Raw genomic sequence first — 19,043 nt, 5'->3', positions numbered from 1 at the left:
GGACCTATCTATACATATCACGTGAGCAAGGTAGACTAAGATGTAGAAGACACCATTCTGGCAGGCCATAATGAATCCCTCAGTTTCTGAGTTTAGCCCACTCGACGTAAGAAAGTGAAGGTCAGATGCTTTGATAAGTTGAGGTTTTCAATGCTATTGAAGACGACCCTATGCATCGGTGGGTCAACTTTCCACACTGTGAGGTGATTGATCATTGGGTCCCAGAATCATGTGCCCGAAGCTGACGCAATGAGCCAAGAATGACAGCATTCCTAGTAATAATATAACATGACCACCTAGGCAGCTATAGCTACCTACCTGACTTACAAGTCCCGAATATTAATCTCTTTAACAAATTTGGTTTTTCTGTCGCCCCCTACGAACGACTCAAAACTCGTTCGAGATAAGGATTAACGAGGTCTTAGATTTCAACGTGCGATTACTGGCAGGAAATACTTCAAGATATCAACAAGTATGTTTGATCCAAATCAAAAAGAGGAAATCTCGCAAATATAACACTTGAAATGAATGGAAAGCAACGGCACCTGCCCCTCACTATTGGCCTTATCAGCGTAGTGTACCCAAGGGCAAATATGGGTAACACCAGGTTACTGAAAATGGGAAACATAACATATATACGGAATTCAGAAAGCTCTTTCTACATTTCACAAGCTGTATATATTTGTTCTCAAAAGACTTAGTTAACAACATTAGGAACAATGATTATTTGAACTCAATAAGTAATACTATTCAATACACACTGATTCATTCAAAATTACAATGTTCAATTAGTATAAAACTTCGAAAATTTAAAGGAGTTTAGAAAATGAACCTTTAAAATGCATTTTTCATCGGACTTTCTTAGAGCCAACTGAAAATCTAGATAAACTGAAGCATTTATTCGACATCCATTCTATTTATAAATTAAAAGTGTGCATCTTTCTGCAATCCGTTAAGAATATAAAACATTCCACTTAAGAATTTATAGAACATAGAAATGTACATGATCATCAAACAAGACAGCTCGATATATATTAAGAAATCTTAAATCTGCATATTCCAAAAAATAATTTTTTTACAAAAGTATAGTTGTCAATAAGGAATTACTGAATGACAAACAATTTTCCAACATAGAAAAATTTAATTTGTCATTGAAGAACTATATGTTGTATTCATTTTAATATCATATTTGTTTGTTTTTGTTATTAATTGGACCAGTTCTGAAATAGCTCTCTTTGAAGTTTTATATTTCTTGTATACATTCCCTGCATAAACCATTGTAGTTTATTGGGGATAAAGTGAATGTTTTTTATTAAAAAAAAACAAGCACTCTTCTCATACACCAGAACTGCAACACTTCTCTCGAGGCGTGTTTCACCAGTGAAATTGAAGTCTTCAGAAGATGGAATAGACTCCTATGACAGAGGTTCCAGTTTTACATTTTGTGCTTTGATAATATATAACGCCAATCATAGTTGAATGGGCCAATAACAATATCAGGACGATGAGAATAATAGTACAATCAAGAGATACAGCCCTTAGTGTCATCCTGACAAATGGATGTGTGAAAATTTTTGTAGAATACAATATGATGAAAGTGATACCTACATAAAATGAAAATCATTTTCGACTTACCTCAGTAGACATATTGGATATATTAAAAACTACCAGAACTATAACAGCTAATATATCTGAGAGTCATGGTCTTTAAATCCTTTGGATGCAAATATTGAAGAATCTAGTTCTCTGACACTGCTCAATAGAAAGTTAAATATTATTCAACGAGTTTTAATATATCATCTTGACATTTTTTTTGATGCTGCTATCCAACAAATTTTGTTCTGTTCATATTACGTTGTGACGATTAACAATTATATTTTAATGTATAAATACTGACCCGTTACTTGATGAAAATTAATAACACTATTCATGATAACAATTATAGAATTTACACAAGAAATTTAATTACCTCTCTATCTGCATTTATTTGATAGTGTTTACTTTCTCTCATATAAAGGACATTGTAGAATAGTTTTATGTACCAGTGAAAATTCTGTAATTACCACCATGGATAATATTTTAATGTACTCCTTATTCATTTTATTTTAGTATTGCATTAACTTTTATGTTTTCAAATTAAACTTCATTCTGAATTTTGAAATAGTTGACCAATCAATCATGGTGTTCTATTGATGGTATATTTTATAAATGGTTTTTGCTAAAAAAATGATTTGTATAAAAAAGTGTAGTTAGAAGGTTTAGCATTACCTCTAAAGTAGCTGTAAAATATTGTGATACCTAATCAGGCAATTTATTGCAACTTGAGTTGAGCAGATGGGAATATTCTCTGATATAGAATGGGTCCGGTTCAATTAAAACTGGATTTCCAGAGAGATAGTTACATCACAGACATACATTTAGGACAAGACACACACATCATATGAGAAAAACAAAAAAATATTGTGAGACCAAAGTCTCACAATATTAGATATGTTAGTGAATACGAAATTTTTAATTACAAATAAATACAGAATAATTTCTTTTTGTCATAAATACATTTTGGATCAAGTTTTTTTGTCTGTCTGCTTATTCAGGTCATTAGATTTCTTATCAACTAATTCATTTATGTTTTCGTCATTTTTTTCAGCAGTATCAGTGTTTTTTTTTTCTTCGTCAATGTTACTCACTGCAGCATCTTCGTTTGTTGTTTCATTTTTATTTTCTTCTTCTTCAGAGTCATCATCAGAGAGGTCCTCTAGTTCTTCATCAATCCTGTAAGAGATAATTAAAATGTGTATGTGATATAAAGGTAGAATATAAAGACTACTCTTTTTTTGCTTTTATATTTTCCTCAATGACTTTATTGTTAAAGTTGACACAGTTTTTACAAGTTGAACGAAAATGAATGCTCAATATTTTTTTTGTTAATGGTAATATAGTTCAAATTCTAAAGTTTGTGAGGTTTTTACCATTCTGTTGAGTATATAAATATAGATATTTTATTGTGATACTTGTATAAGTATTGAAAATTGTTATGTATTCTGACTTATTATTTTTCAAATCCAAAAAATATTTTGCATTCCAAACCTTTCTGTCAAGCTTCAATATATCTGAAGAACATGCCCATATCATTACTAGGGACCACTCCTCTCACCTTGGAGGCACGAGGCAAGATGTATTAAATTATCAAAAGACATCACAATTCACAGAATTTGTATTCAGAATGAGAATAATGATTTTTTTTTAAATATTAGTCATTTCTCTTCATTTTGCAGAGAAGCTAAACCATTAGGTGCTCATTTGGCATATGATTCTTTACCAATAAATTAATAAACAAAGCAATGCCCATATTCGGAGGACACGTTTCACCCTTGTATTGACTAACTTCACACCTCGAGCTCCTTGGATGAGTTGAGGTCTCCAATGTTTTGAAGTAGAAGTAAACTGGTCTAAGCAGCTTTCATGTGGGCTTTTGCTGAACAGGTTACAATTTGATGACAAAGTTTAGATCAAGATAAGATCAAATTTTTCAAAAGAAATTGTTCAATCCCTGCTATTTCATTTCCACAGAATAAGTGGAAAGATGGATCGTAATGATAGGCTTCATTTGAAACCATTCTGACACGTGGACTCGAAAGTTTATGGCTTTGCTTTTGTCCAGCCAAAAAATAACCAGATAAGGAATGATTTAGAGTGCGGATATGCATCATTTTTTTAATGATAGACATTCTTATAATCGCCTTTACTGTTATTTTGAAATACTCATGCAAATTGTAATAACATACCACAACTTTGTTTTTTTCTTCTTAACAACTTTCTCCTCGTCATCACATTTTCTTTTTGATGAAGTTGAGACTTGAAGACCTTGAAGTACTGCATCTTCAATCATTTCAGGAAGAGCTGATCTTTCTTTATCATAAGCGTCATCTTTGAATTCATGTTTAGGTTTTTCACACAATCTTTCCAGCTTTTTCTTTTTTCTTTCTGCTGCTTCTTTCTCTCTTTCAGCTTGATTATTGATCCAATTTTTTAGCCTGCAAAAATAAAGAAAAAACAATCAGTTACTGATTCAATATCTAAGAAATAATTTGAAAAATTATGATTGAACATTTTTTTTGGGAATGGTAATTAAAAAATGGTGACCTCAAACATTTGAATGAGTGCTCTTCAATATTTTGCCAATGCAAACTTTTCAGAAGTACTGACAAAGTTGCTTAACAATCCCACAAAAACAGTAATACAGTTGAATTGATGTTGTTGATGAAAATAGTTCAAAAGTTAATATTTTATTGTATAATGTATTGCTGCCTAACTAATAGAGAAAGCCTAACATTTTTGGACAAGTGTTTAATAAAGTTGAATTGATGTTGTTGATAACAGCATGACAACAACGAAAACAAACGTTTTTAAAACAATTTTTTTTTACATTAGTGTTTTTATAAATTAGAAACATATTTACAGTTTGTCAAATCTAGGAAGAGATTTGAGAATTCTCCCTACTCTTTGTCATTTTCTTTTAACAAACGCACACCTAGTCAGCGGGACCATAACGGAATTCAAAAATATCTTTCTACATTTGACAAGCTATATATATTTTCAGAATCTAAAAAATAATATCTAATTTAATCTATACTTGAAATGAAGCTTTTTATTGTCAAGTCATTTTTATCAAGCGCTCTAAAATGTGATTCCAAATGAAAAGAGAATAATATCTTGTACTGTACTATGAAGAAATTGGGTATCACTTCTCAATCACCATGCTTGTGGCAAACATGTTTCAATACTCTTGGGTTACAGGGAGAATTTGAATATGTGATAAATACCTTGATAATAACAAACTCTCTTTCTTTTATCATAATTACTTATTGTGAAGAAGCATGAAACTTGAAAAAGTAGAATACTTCCTAGGTGAATTCTTCAGCTACCTTGCTAAAAAGAGTGAATGCACAATAGGGAAATGGAATGAATAAATTATATGAATGAGAAAAAACATGATATCTCAGATACTTCATGTATAAAAATGGAGAAGTAGAAAGCCAAAACCTTTCTTCCCAATGAGCCTTTTTCTTGAGAATAGTGCAGCGAACGTGTCACGAGAGGCAGCACTAGTAGTAGGAACAAACATAAACTATTCACATGTAAAATAGTGTTATTTACGTTATAATAATTTATTATTAAAAAATATAAATCTGATATAAAAAATTATTTTGTGCTAGTATAATGCCAACAAAGCATTGCTGTTTTGCGAATCGTATGTCGGATAATTGATATCTGGAAGAAAACGTGTTTTTTATACCATTTATAAAACCTCATATTAATGAGGTTAGATGTAAGAAATGGATACATGTTTCGAGGAGAGTGGATTTAACAGTGCAAAAAATAAATAAATATTCATATGTATGTTCTAAACATTGTAAAAATTGTAAAAATAAATATGTACATAATTTTCTGAGAGATTTTTCTGGATTTTTACTTCTGACATATTAGGCAAAACAACCCACGAGAAGTCGACACAAAACCACGTAGTCTTTTTTGATGCCAAGGCGTTGAAAACATTATCAATACCTTAAAAACTACCAATGATATGATGAAACAAGTTGTTACCTTTTTTGTTCATTATAAAGTTCTCTATGAAAAAGTACACCCAAGTTTCTCTCCCCATCTGAATTCAGCATTCAAGTTATAATAGTCGAATGTTTGAAATCAGTTTTTCTATCAACTCCTTTACGAATGACAACTCTCAGATGTTGAAAATTTTGTGAGCTAAAGATTAAAGAGATCTTATCTTTCAACATGCAATTCATAGCCTGAGAGTTTGACTGACCAATATTTATATATGAATTATCATGTATTGAACATATTATTGAAAGTTCTGAAGATGTTGAGAAGCAATATCTTTTACACCATACTCGACAACAAGTTTGTTCAGTCTCTTGAACCAATTTGTTATTTTTTTTATCAGAATAAGAAACCCAACAGTTCTAGAATATTCGTCAATTATGTGTGAAAAAATATAAACTTCAAGAGGAAGAAAACTTTGAAAAACATGAGAATTGAAACTTGTAAGCTATGAAGAAAGAATTTTCTACTTCTACTGACTGCAGTGCTATCTCTCTTAAATTGACTTCAAATCATTGCCAAATTTATGTAACCTCTATATTTCTTTTGTTCTTGATTTCTTTCTACCAGCACCGAGTGTGATGACGAATAAACAAACTTACCGTTGTTCTTCATTTATGTCTCTTAAGCGTCTTCCACTCAGGTCTCTACAAGCTTCTCGGTTAGTAGTTTTTTCAATTTGGGCACCAATTGCTCGAAGCATAGATCCAAATCCACCCTTTCCACCCAACACTCTCGGTACAATATGAACGGGTTGCTCATTAAGAATATGATCATTATGTAGGATTTTACCATTTGAAGTGAGGTAATAGTGGTCAGATTGGAGATTCTAAAAAATGCAAGTTGTATGTAAAAATTGAATGACACTAGGATTAATATTATTCCTTTTAGGTATTTTGTTATAGAGATATCTTTTAATTTGTAGGTTGAATGCAAATCTGGCATACAACTTTATTGTTACTTACATGTTCAGCTTCTAATTGTTGTTTCAATTTTAAAACGGTCAACTGACTCGAAACTGTAACCGCTAGATGATAACCACTAAAGTGAAGTTTCATTTCGAAAACAATTGGAAATATTAATAGGAATAAAATAAACGGATATGTTTACGTGATTCTACTATGTTTACATTATACACAGACATTGATTACTGACGTTTGACCACAGTGTTCTGTGGTTTGACGTTATATGTATATTCAAAAATGTTATGCTCCAATGTTGCCGTTTCTGAAATTAGTATTCGTACGAGTGTTGCATACGGGCCGAAATAGTAATAGAAAGTAATGGATTTTCAAAGTATCAAAGGGCCCGCCGGAGGCATATCTACATTTACCTTATAGCACATTAATTTATTAGTTAATTACTATATTTATTTGCCATCAGTGTCAGTTGAAACCTTGATTGTTACATGCAACTGCTTTCGGATTGCATCAGTGAACAAACTGCAAATAAAACTTAAAATGGCAAATACCATCACCAGCGACACATTCTACAATTGATCCTAATGGCAATCGTATAGTGACCAAGTCAAAAAAATACATATATACTTATGGTTCATTTTACTTACAAAATTACCAAGTAATAAATGACATTTCAAACATTAAAAGAACTTAAGTGAAGTCGTTTTCACCTTTTCAAAAAAGAGGGTGTACGTCTCTGAACTCACAAGCGATAATGGTGACACTTGTGATTCGAAAGTGCCTATGATTACAGCGACAAGAAGCCATATTGTCCGGTACATAATTGCTCATTCTAATCCATCTAGAGTAAACTCGATGGCAAAATTTAACTTGCTTTTGAATCTGTCCGTTACAGATAATCTTTTGAAATGAATTACTTAAATACGGGAAAACTTAAGGATTGATAGAGACTTTGTCCATGTTCTACTTTTCTTGCAACTCGAACACGTTGGTTTTTCATGTCCATCCAAAGTGAAGAATTTCAAGCATTGTGATGAACTCAATTGGTCAGTTCTTTGTGATATGGGGAGAGACAAATCCCAGAAAGGATGAAAGGTTACTGATGAGTTTCCACACAGTGAGTGCATTTCATCGTGGATTTTAATTGTCCATCGAAATTACCTACAATATTAGAGTTATTTATTTTCAAATATTTCAACCATGACTCTTGTGCTTCATCAATTTCCGTTGAGATCAGATTAGGTTTCTCATTAATTACATTAACGTCATCATGTAAACTTTCTAAAAGATAACGAAGGAACTCCTGGGTGTCTTGATGCGCGTGACCCATGAACCAAGGGGCAAAACTGTGAATCTGGCTTTTTAAGGAGAGTGTGTTCACAACTCTATCAGAATAATTTTGTAACCAACCACAATTACTTCATAACTTCTGCGAACGCTTTCATTAAAGTACCCTACATACTTTAGATATTCTAGTTACCATCTCGTGTTTGATAAACATTGGATTACACTGTTCATGAAACAGGTTTTGTCAATATTTTTCAACACATTGACCCCAAAGGTTTTGACTGTAGAATGTATGTATCACTGGTCTAAGTTTGTTGTAGCTGTTGATATGTTCGCCGCTGCTGTTTTCTTCCGAGTAATCACGGATGCGATGATTCTCCCCATCAATGGACCAGCGTTGTGAATAATTTGAAGTTAAACTGCTTGGATAGTTAAACTGCTGAGTTGGATAGATTTGTGGTTAATTTTTCGAGTTCGTGAGACAATGTTATACTAGAACTTGTTCAAATTTCTCAGCATCTTCTGAGAAAATTGTTTCATGTAGTTCATGGACTTTTGGTCTGGAATTAATTTCTGTTTGGTTAGCTGCCGATTTTATTCACTCTCGAAGAAAGTTTCTTGGTACCATATTCATGATATTATATACTAGAAACACGTACAACATAAAAAAATAATTTTGAAAGCTGATTAAATATTTTCACAGTGTTGTCACTTACTTAACTGCTCTTTCAGCATTACTTTATTTATATAAAAATCATAAATATATCTATAATTATATAATTATATATATATATATATATATATATATATATATATATATATATATATATATATATATATATATATATATATATTTTTTCTAGCTAGAGTATAAGTAATACTTTTGTTTGGAGCTTTTGAGATCTGTTAAGCCGGGTCCAGACTATGTAAAAAAACATGTTATATAGCAAAGTTATATAACTTGTTAGATACATTCAAGTGAAAAAGTTATGTAACACAATGTTATACTACATTTTTCTTGCTATACAGCAAATTTTATGTTATCCGTTGGGTGTCGGTAAAGATCAAAGAAAGTTATATAACACGCCGCAACTTGTCCACACTTGTGTTATTGAACATTTACTGCAGCGCCAGCCAGCCAGCGCATCGGCGATTGAATTTAGTATTGCCCGAACTCTCGCATTGCACATTCTGTTTTTACGCGATGGAATGGTCGAAAGAACTCACTACTCATTTGATCGAGTTATTTCGCAAGCAACGTGTTTTAAGGGATCCTACCCTCTTAGATTTCAAAAACAGGAATAAAAAACACGACGCGTGGACTGAACTAGAGGCAGAATTGAAAACAAATCCGATTGAAGTTAAAAAAAATGCGTATGCTTATTGGGCAGTTCCAGCGGGAGTTGAAAAAAGGGAAGAGTGGCGATGGAGCTGATGCTCCGTATAAAACAAAATGGATTTTTTCAAAATGCTTTTATTCTTAAAAGACAAAAATGAGCCACAACATTTCACTAAAGGTGCTCTATCTCCCGAACAAAGTGACAACAAAACAGCAGAGGTAAGTCGAGAGGTAAGTATCCGACATTTTAACTTAATTTTCAATTTGAAGTCAGTAATTATTCTGCCACGGCACTTTTCCTTCCTCACTGGTAAAGAACGAAGAAAATTCTTCTCGTATTTCCTTGCCTAGCACACTGGGTTTTCTAGGAATTCTCATGAGTCTTAGCAAGGTCCCATTTGGCTGACCTTCGACTCTCCTTGTACCTGGTCTTAGTTCCGCGGTAAACGTGTCTTTTTAATCTAAGGTACCTGGTGAACAGTAGGATGAAGATGACTGACCTTGCCTAAGAAAATTGTGGAGATAACAGCATCCTAAAACTATCTTTTCTGCTCTTTCGGGCTCAAGAAGCATTGGTTTTTGTAACACCCTGAATACGACAGATAAAATTCCAAATGAATTTTCGACTACACGCCTAGCTCTACTATGTCTGTAATTTTAAATTCGCCCCTGTGAACCTTTCTGTTGAGTACCTGGGAAGGGTGTCATAATATGCGGTTGCAAAGCAAATGCCTCATCACCTAGAAATACGAACGGTGATGGTGATGTTCTTCCCGGTAATACTTTCATTTGTGAGAGATTCAAGGAAGATGTTTCAAGTAGCTGTTCAAATGTTGTGTTATCATATACTTCGCCATCAGACAAACGTCCTTTGCAACCCACATTTACATAAGTAAAAATAAAATAGTTAGCGTCAACTATAGCTAAAAGCACTATGCTGAAAAATCCCTTGTAATTTGAAATAGACTCTTCCACTGTTCCGTGGAGCTTGTAAACATATGTGTTTTCCATCCATACTACCACAACAGTGAGGGTAATTCCACATCTGGTTGAAATCGTCTGCAATCTGTAGCCATTCTTCTTGATATTTAGGCACCTAAAAAAATGCTTTACAGTTTTTTTTATCTTGTAGGAAGAATGGCAACCAGAGTCACATCCAGAAGTGCAACGTGATACAGAAAAATGTCAAGAAAAAACTGTGACAAAAACCATTGCTACCACAAAAGGTATCAACAGAAGAATTTTAGGTGCGAAATCTGAAAAAGCTTACGCGGTAATGAAACAAATATCCCGTAACGTGAAAAAACTAGATGATTTCGATGTGTACGGTGAATATGTAGCCGGGATCTTGCGGAATCTCAAAAGCAAGTCGATTCTGGTCCTCGCGAAATATGAAATAAATATTGCTCTCTACCGAGCGGAGATAGCAGACATACCTTCGAATACACCTCAGCCATTTACCACTCCGGAGTCCGATACACCTGCATCTACTCCACTTTCACCAATAACAATGGACACTGACACTCAATCATATAATAGACCTGGGTCATCTACCATGACGTACGCCACAAATATATCCGCTACTTCACCAATTCAAACTGACAATGATACTCAATCATACGCAGGCTCAGAAGACATGAGTGGGAAGGAATTAAACTTCACACAAATGCTTCTGAATTTATAAATGTCCTGATCTGTTCTATTTTCAATTGAATGAATAAAGAGGTTTAAAAAATCCTATGTACTTACTTTCATTTTGTCGCTTAAACAGTTGATGAGAGCGTCGCACACTTCTGGTACAATATTCGAAATACTCTGCTTAGAAAATTTGAATAAATAGCTCACACTTTGGTAGGAATCTCCACTTGCTAAGAATCTCAACGTAACCGCCAATCTTTCTTTTACTGGTATTGCATCTCGAAATGTCGTGTCTTTTTTGCCTACTTTATGGCCGATTTGATTTATCAGGTATTCGAAATCAGAACTTGTCATCCTTAGGAAATTTTTAAAACTACCACCACATTTAATGTCCCCTGTCAATGGGTCTATGTTATCCATTGCTAGATCTTTCAAAAGAGTTGTTCCACTATATGTTCCTCTAGCTCTCAACAGTGGCCGTACCCAATATCTCCGTAAAGATTTCACTCGTCGCCTACATAAAATCACGCAAGCTGCTGCTGCCAAAATGACATCCTCTACGTTTAAGGTCATTTTCAATACTACAGATGCCACTGCTTCCAGATGAGCACTTTTGTTTAGTTTTATTTTGTTATATAGTCTGGATGTCTGCTATTTTATAACAAGTTATATAACAAAGTTGTATAGCACATTTGTTGTATAACTTTGTTAATATCATGATTTGTGACATAGTCTGGACCCGGCTTTATATTCACTAATACGAATGGACTGACCCGTTACTTAATGAAAATCCATGATGCTAAATACACAACTTGCAAAAATAGTTTTATCTCAATAGACGCGTTTCGCTAACAGCGAAGCTTGCTCGGTACAAATAAATATTACAAACTGGGCTACAAATCTTAAACATAACATCAGAAGGTACTGCTAGGTACTGTTAGTAGTGAAGGAGATAGCAAGTAGACTTCGTAAACTAATTATACTTTCAGTTATTGGAAAATAACAGACAAATTTGTGACTGAACAAACTTATTGGTATTATGAAAAAATGTTTAACAATCGTGAGTGGTCAACCTATACTGTTGGTCGTTTAGCAGGGAACTCGAACGTTTCCCCTTATTAATTCCCAGACTCCAGCAGGTTCAACTTCTATCCCTTAGCTTCTACATGGAGTATGTCGTACATATAGTGTTGAAATCGTGATCGATGTATTCTCAGATCGACAAAATCACTAACCTTTTCTGAGATATTTGCAAGAAACTGAAAATGACAGATTTTTATTTTTTTGCTCTACAGCCTCCATTTCCATATCTAAAAATGACAGAGAAACATTTTGCTTCATTTCATGTTTACATAATCTTGTTCAACCCATTTTCCAATGTAACGTTTCGTTCATTGAAACTCATCATCAATATATAAATTTTTATGCGGACCTGTATATTTTTTATACATTTTTGTAGTAATTGTAATTACACATTCATTGATATATTACAACATATGTATTTCTTGACGTTTTTCTTTAATCAATATTCTATCATTTTTGTATTAATAGCTAGAATTTCCGAATGTTACTGAAATCGAAACAGTTATGAAAATACTGTATCAAAAAAGTCATAGATGACATTCAGGAGAAACATAATAAGCGATAATTTCTTTTTTTGAAGTACCTAAGCCATGAAATACATGAATGTGAATGTCAAGTTGATAATTGTCAAACACGAAATAAAACAGTTATTCAATTTGGTGAGCAATTTTCAGAGAAAAACATGAATTTTTCCAACGAAAAAGTGGATATGCCTTTTTGTTTATCCGAACTGTTTGGGGAAATGCTACCAAATCTCTGGCAATGTATCGAGAATTATATCTGAACGACGACAACTTAATCATAGATATTTTCAACGTATCAAAAATTGTTTACGAAATTATGGATCCTTTGAAAAACCCTCCAAAAGAAAATGTACGGTTCCTGAATGTGGTGGCGATAATGAAATCGGCGTTTTAGGTGAGTTCAAAAAAGATTTACAATATTGATAGCATTAACTACTATGAACTAGCATTAATTTGATTTAGGATATGTTGGAAAAAAATTGAGAACAAGGAAGTGTCCCTGAGGGAGATTGCTCATAATTCGGCTATATACACTACGTCTGTACGAAAATTTTTAAAGAAAAATAAGTTCAAGCCTTATCAAGTCAGGAGAAAAGTTATTTGTAGATGGCTCATTAGAAAATTTCGTCAAAATAATGAAATTTGCAAAAAGGATTCACCAATAACGGATTGTTCAACAGGAATATACATTATCACTGGCGACAAGAAAGTGAATATTTACATAGAGTTACCAATTTTCAAGAGAGATATGGTGTTAACGTATGGCTTGGTGTTCTTGATAATTATTGGCCCCCACTTTTTTGAAAAATCGGAGAATTATACTTGGACTTCTTATCAGGGACTCTAATTGAGTTTCTAGAAAATTTACCACTTAGCCTAATAAAAAAATATGAGTATTTCCAACACGACGGAGCACCACCACATCACAGAGGAGAATGTGCAGAGACACCAGGTGGCATTATTGCGCACATATTACGGCTTGGCCCACTGTTGCCACAGCTACCCCGTAAGGGGTAGTTCTACCCCTCTTGAACTTAATTTCACCCTCTCGCTCCCCTCAAGCAAATCTACCCCGCTCAGATATAAAGCAAAATAATGTAAAATAAAAATTGAAAAAATGAACAAATATTTTGAATTTGTATCTACCGCGTTACACGAGCCGAGTACCCTTGGCAACGTTGGCGTAAACTGCGGTGCTCGCACAAGTAGATGGATCAACTACGATTACAAACTTGAAGATATTCGCTTTGGTGTAGACGAGACATCAATATGTCGAGCAAACGTAAATGTGGAAATGTTTATATTATGTGCAATCTCAGTCTGTGATGTACACGTAGTTATATGTATAGTTAAAGTAACCATTATTGTGCACTATTAAAGTTGTCGACAGTCTTAAAGGTAAAAAAACCAACAAATAGAAATGTAACGGCAGCAAACTAATCTACGTGGATTGTAGACTTGGCGTTTCATATTGGATGATTTTTACTAACCGAGTTTTGTGATTGGCCGAAGAGTCATAAAATCAAATTTGAAATCATCTTACGGTGAGGAACAGAAATTATTGAATGCGGCCTTTGGTTATCGCTGCCGTGTACAGTTCAGTAACTGACTTTTTCCAGTGTAGTGATTCCAATAGCGATGATGAACAAGGCGAAAAAGAGATACCAGTGAATAAGATTCGGATGCATTTGAATATTGATACACAGAGAGTATGTTTCAATGTTTATAATAATCTACATTCTACATCTCAAGTTTGGTTTCAAGGGAAACAAACTATTACAAGCAACATCAGATTTGACCAAAACTCCTTTGTCAACTAAACGTAAAATAGTCAAAAACAAAACTTATGAACGCAAGACGCGATGTGATTACCAAAACCTTTAAATCTTTTTCTAATAAAATCATTGAAAAAACAATATACGACTGTTACAAAATCAATAAGATCCCTACAACTGAAATCATAAGGAATAAATTGAATAATTCCGGCCATAACATGAGCTGCTGTGACAACTTTTCAGAACTGATTAAGAAACTAGGATTTAGATTTAAAATAATAAACAAACGTCAAGCAGTAATGGAAAGCAGAAGAATAGTGGAATTTCGTAACAGATACTAACATGCCTGCAAACAAAAGATCGCGACTAATCAGTGTGTATTGCGGAGGAATTAAAGGATGGGCTCTGAATTCTTTGAAATTATGTAGAAAAAAAGTTGAGGACTGCAATATTGACTGTCATAAGAACATGGAAGCTAATATTTTCGATGAACGGTTTGAAAATACATCGATCCCAAATTAAGATGCGATGACATGTGACATATTTTTGATTACGATCGTCAACTTTATCATAGAACATCATAGGCATACGTTGATGCGTCACTGTGATTGGTGTCATCATGTGAATGTGATTCCACCCCGGTTCTACCCCGCTCCCTTTCAGAAATCTACCTCGTTAAAAAAATATCTTGTGGCAACACCTTGGCCACGGGAATCGACGGTGCAAACGACAAAGCGGGGAGCGAGGTGACCATTCGCGCGACACCGTTTGCAGGCCATGGGCAGTCACGTTCGCCGTCGCGACCAATAGTCCGACAGCGAAATGTCTTTATCGAAATTATCTCGATATTGCTTGGAAAATAATAGTTTTTTGGTTCAAGACCTAATATTTGGAAAATATTGTGAAGTACATGATTTGAATAAGAACCGGGTTATAGATGGATAATTCCACAAGAAGTACGAAAGCGTTGAAGGGCCACACAAAAATATTTTTTTCGATTTGTATAATTCTGACTTTCATCGCAGAATTCTGAGTTGCAAGTCGGAATTCTGACTTGAATCTCAGAATTCTGACTTGCAAGTCAGAATTCTGACTTGTATCTCAGAATTCTGACTTGTATCTCAGAATTCTGAGTTGCAAGTCAGAATTCTGACTTGTATCTCAGAATTCTGACTTGTATCTCAGAATTCTGACTTGCAAGTCAGAATTCTGACTTGTATCTCAGAATTCTGACTTGTATCTCAGAATTCTGACTTGTATCTCAGAATTCTGACTTGTATCTCAGAATTCTGGAAAAAAGGGCATTTAAGAAAAACAAATGAACATCGTCGGAGTGCGCTCAGTGAAGAGATCAAAATAAATGTTCTTCTCTCTGTCGAATAAAATCCCCATGTCCCCACTAGGCAGATAGCTCGGGAACTCGAAATTAGCCAGTCTTCAGTGGCAAGAGTTCTTGTAGCTGCAAAATTTCATCCATATAAAATAACAATCCTCCAGGAACTTACTGATCCAGATAGAAGACTTCAGTTTTGCGAAAAAATGATGGATCTACTAGACAGGAATGTTGTACATAAAGAAAACTTATATTTTCTGACGAATTAACGTTTTTGTTGAATGGTGTGGTAAATCGTCAAAATTGTCGTTATTGGGCAGACAGAAACCCACACTGGATGAGCGAAGGCCACACTCAACATCCAGAAAAGTCAATGTTTGGGCAGGGATCGTTGGTGATCGAGTTATAGGACCGATTTTCTTCCAAGAAAATCTTACTGGAGCAAGATATTTAGAATTCTTGCAGAAGGACCTAGTTCCGAATTTGGCTATTTTGTTCCCTTGTCCTATAGAAGCTGACGTGCAAAATAGAAACATCTGGTTTCAACAGGACGGCGCGCCTTCTCATTTTGCAAGACCTGTCCGTGAGTGAGTATCTGAATGATGTATATCCAGGCAGATAGATTGGCAGAAGAGGACCTTATGAATGGCCACCTAGGTCTCCGGATTCAACAACTTTGGACTTTTTCTTATGGGGTTACTTGAAGAGCAAAGTTTTTAAAACCAAACCGAAAAATATTGAGGATTTAAAAGAAGGAATAAGACAAGAGTGTAGGCTAATTTCTGGCGAAGTAATCAGAAATGTTCAAAACGAGTTTCAGTTACGTTTAGGGTATTGTCAGTTAGTAAATGGACATTTTGAATACTTGTTAACGGAAGACTATTGATTTTGAATTCATTTTTTGATTCAGATAATGTTGAATATCTTTCAAAGGACAAGGAGTAAAAAAATGAAATTTGGCAGGCATGTGCAACTTGTTGAAGTCATTAAAAAAAAAGGGTTGTCGTTCAAAAAAAATTATCGATGACGTTATATCTCATATTCAAGACACACTGTATAATTTTTGTTGCATTAAAATAAGGGCACTTTAAAATACTAATCGACGTGTCCGAGCATATTTCCGAAAGAAACAACACCTTTGATTTAGTTCCATGTTAGAGACTCGCACTGTATAAAGTATCATTTATATCTTTTTTGAATATCGAGATTGCGTCAAAAAATAAATCTGCTGTAACAAGATATTCACTGGCAATCCGACAAAGTCGATAAATAGGACTATTATGACTTAGATTTGACTGAGGTGTTGGAGAAACATAAAGAACGTTGTATTATTTTTTTCAAATTAGGAGATAGCTTAGATAAAAATTTAATACAGTTAACTTTTCCATTGATCACCTTGTAAATGAAAATTAAACTGGCTATTCAGCATGTCCCCCTCGTAATGTTTTGAGGATTTTCCATTGTAGTTTTATTGCTTCATTTTCAAAAAATATCGCTTTCTAGATAGGCATCACTAAGAAATCAATAATCGAAAAGCACATTTGTTAATAAGATATTCAATGGTTTACAGTATAAATGAAAAATATTAATTTATACCTACACTTTCAAACTCAAATACAGAACAAAATGTTTTTTCGAGAGTGATGATTGGCATCCTACCCAGAACAACATACTGTAATAAATACTGATTCAAAATACTACAATAAACACTATGGTAGGACGTTTTATCTGTTGAATAACAGATCAACTCGGACAACGATACAGGCATAAAGCTAGTCGACTACAAATTCAGAATTCTGAGATACAAGTCAGTATTCTGACTTTCATCTCAGGGAATAATAATGATACATTCAATATCAGTAGTTGTGTTCTGACGATCTCACTCCATTAAACTACTGTTCTGAGATACAAGTCAGAATTCTGAGATACAAGTCAGAATTCTGACTTGCAAGTCAGAATTCTGAGATACAAGTCAGAATTCTGAGATACAAGTCAGAATTCTGACTTGCAAGTCAGAATTCTGAGATACAAGTCAGAATTCTGACTTGCAAGTCAGAATTCTGAGATACAAGTCAGAATTCTGAGATACAAGTCAGAATTCTGACTTGCAAGTCAGAATTCTGAGATTCAAGTCAGAATTCCGACTTGCAACTCAGAATTCTGAGATGAAAGTCAGAATTATACAAATCGAAAAAAATATTTTTGTGTGGCCCTTCAACGCTTTCGTAAAATACAGATTATATCCAGAAAAATATTTTGAGTATTGAAACCTTCGATTATATTCTTATGAATATTCAACCAGAATTGGAGAAAAAAGTTAATGCGAATAGAATTTTAAGTGCCGCTGAAAAATTGTTTTTGACATTATTATTAACTATCGTTACACAAAATATTATCAGCTAATTGAATGTTACTCTGTATATTATTATTTCATGAAATAAAAAAACTTTCAGATAATTATGTTATTTATTGCAAAAATCTAAATTATATGACAGTAATTTTTCGTACAACTAAAACAAAAAGCAACTTCTAACTTGTAATTGACGGTAGAATGAATAATGAATTTCTAACTTTTTGATCAGTCTTTTATTCAGCAATAAAAATCTCGGTGTTCATTTTTCGCGGCGAAAACAACTAAACTCGTTTGATCACTGCACTATTCGCGTACATTGCTATGCGTTTGTTTCAGTCGCTAGACGCTTCGCCGTTCGCACCGCGCGAATATTCGCATCGGCGAGTGTCCCGTGGCCAGGCTGTTTGTTATACTACAGAAGTAGCGAATTTCGCCTCAAAGTCGGGCCTTCCAGTTTGTATCTGATTTTGCAATAAAATGTAATGATATAATGTACTCAATCGATAATTTCCTGAAAGGATTCAACTTTCTGCAAACACTGAAGTCTTTCAGTTTATTTTTCGTCAATTTTTGACTGTGCATTTCGATATACTTTGAGAGCATCTTTAGCACACAATTTTTCTCTACCTAATACATATATAATCTTTAGAATTTTGACAGAATCATCAACGTGCGTAAGTGCAAAAATGATTACAACTCGAATAGTTGACTGAAATGAAAATAAAAATATTTGTTGCAGAACATCAACCTATCTTACCAATAATTTTTGTGGTTTTGCTGGATTAATTGCTCCACTAAAAATTAACAGTTCATCTTTCATATAAAGTGAAAATGAACGTTAATGACCACCTTTATGACTCAACTTTTGACTAGAGTTTCTACAGATCAAGTTTAGGTAGTGAGCCTGTATTATGAAGAAAAGTATACGAAGAGTTACTTTTGAACAAGATGTTTCAACTTCAATTTAATGGTCTCGATTTCACCAATATAATTTTTACCACAAGAACAAGGAGTCTTATGAATCATGGATACACTGTCCCGTTACTTGCTGAAAATCAATTACACTATCTATGATCAGTGGCGGCGCAAGACATAAATTTAATGTGGGTAAGTGATCATCTTCAAGAGATTGATCAAACTTTTTCTCTCACATACCCCTCTCTTTTCAATGG

At 33.9% G+C, this 19,043-nt stretch overlaps 1 protein-coding gene and 1 pseudogene across 1 annotated transcript; one reads left to right on the top strand and one right to left on the bottom strand.

Annotated features, from left to right (window-relative positions):
- Positions 1 to 2,491: 2,491 nt before the first annotated feature.
- LOC111513087 (splicing regulator SDE2) lies at positions 2,492 to 6,788 on the bottom strand. Its single transcript, XM_023169245.2, has 4 exons — positions 6,585 to 6,788; positions 6,222 to 6,448; positions 3,786 to 4,034; positions 2,492 to 2,772 (listed from the first exon to the last, which is right to left on the bottom strand). The coding sequence occupies exons 1-4, from the start codon at positions 6,675 to 6,677 to the stop codon at positions 2,565 to 2,567; spliced, it is 777 nt and encodes a 258-aa protein (XP_023025013.2). The 5' UTR covers positions 6,678 to 6,788; the 3' UTR covers positions 2,492 to 2,564.
- A 1,976-nt stretch (positions 6,789 to 8,764) lies between these two features.
- LOC141485102 (uncharacterized) lies at positions 8,765 to 10,849 on the top strand (annotated as a pseudogene).
- The last annotated feature ends 8,194 nt before the right edge of the window (positions 10,850 to 19,043 follow it).

This window comes from Leptinotarsa decemlineata, unplaced genomic scaffold, assembly GCF_025532065.1.
Source record: "Leptinotarsa decemlineata unplaced genomic scaffold, Ldec_3_MD MMD2_tig00026307_RagTag_RagTag, whole genome shotgun sequence".
NCBI classification, from domain to species: domain Eukaryota; kingdom Metazoa; phylum Arthropoda; class Insecta; order Coleoptera; family Chrysomelidae; genus Leptinotarsa; species Leptinotarsa decemlineata.
Note: the sequence above shows the minus strand (reverse complement) of the source record. Positions and strands in the feature narration are given on the sequence as shown.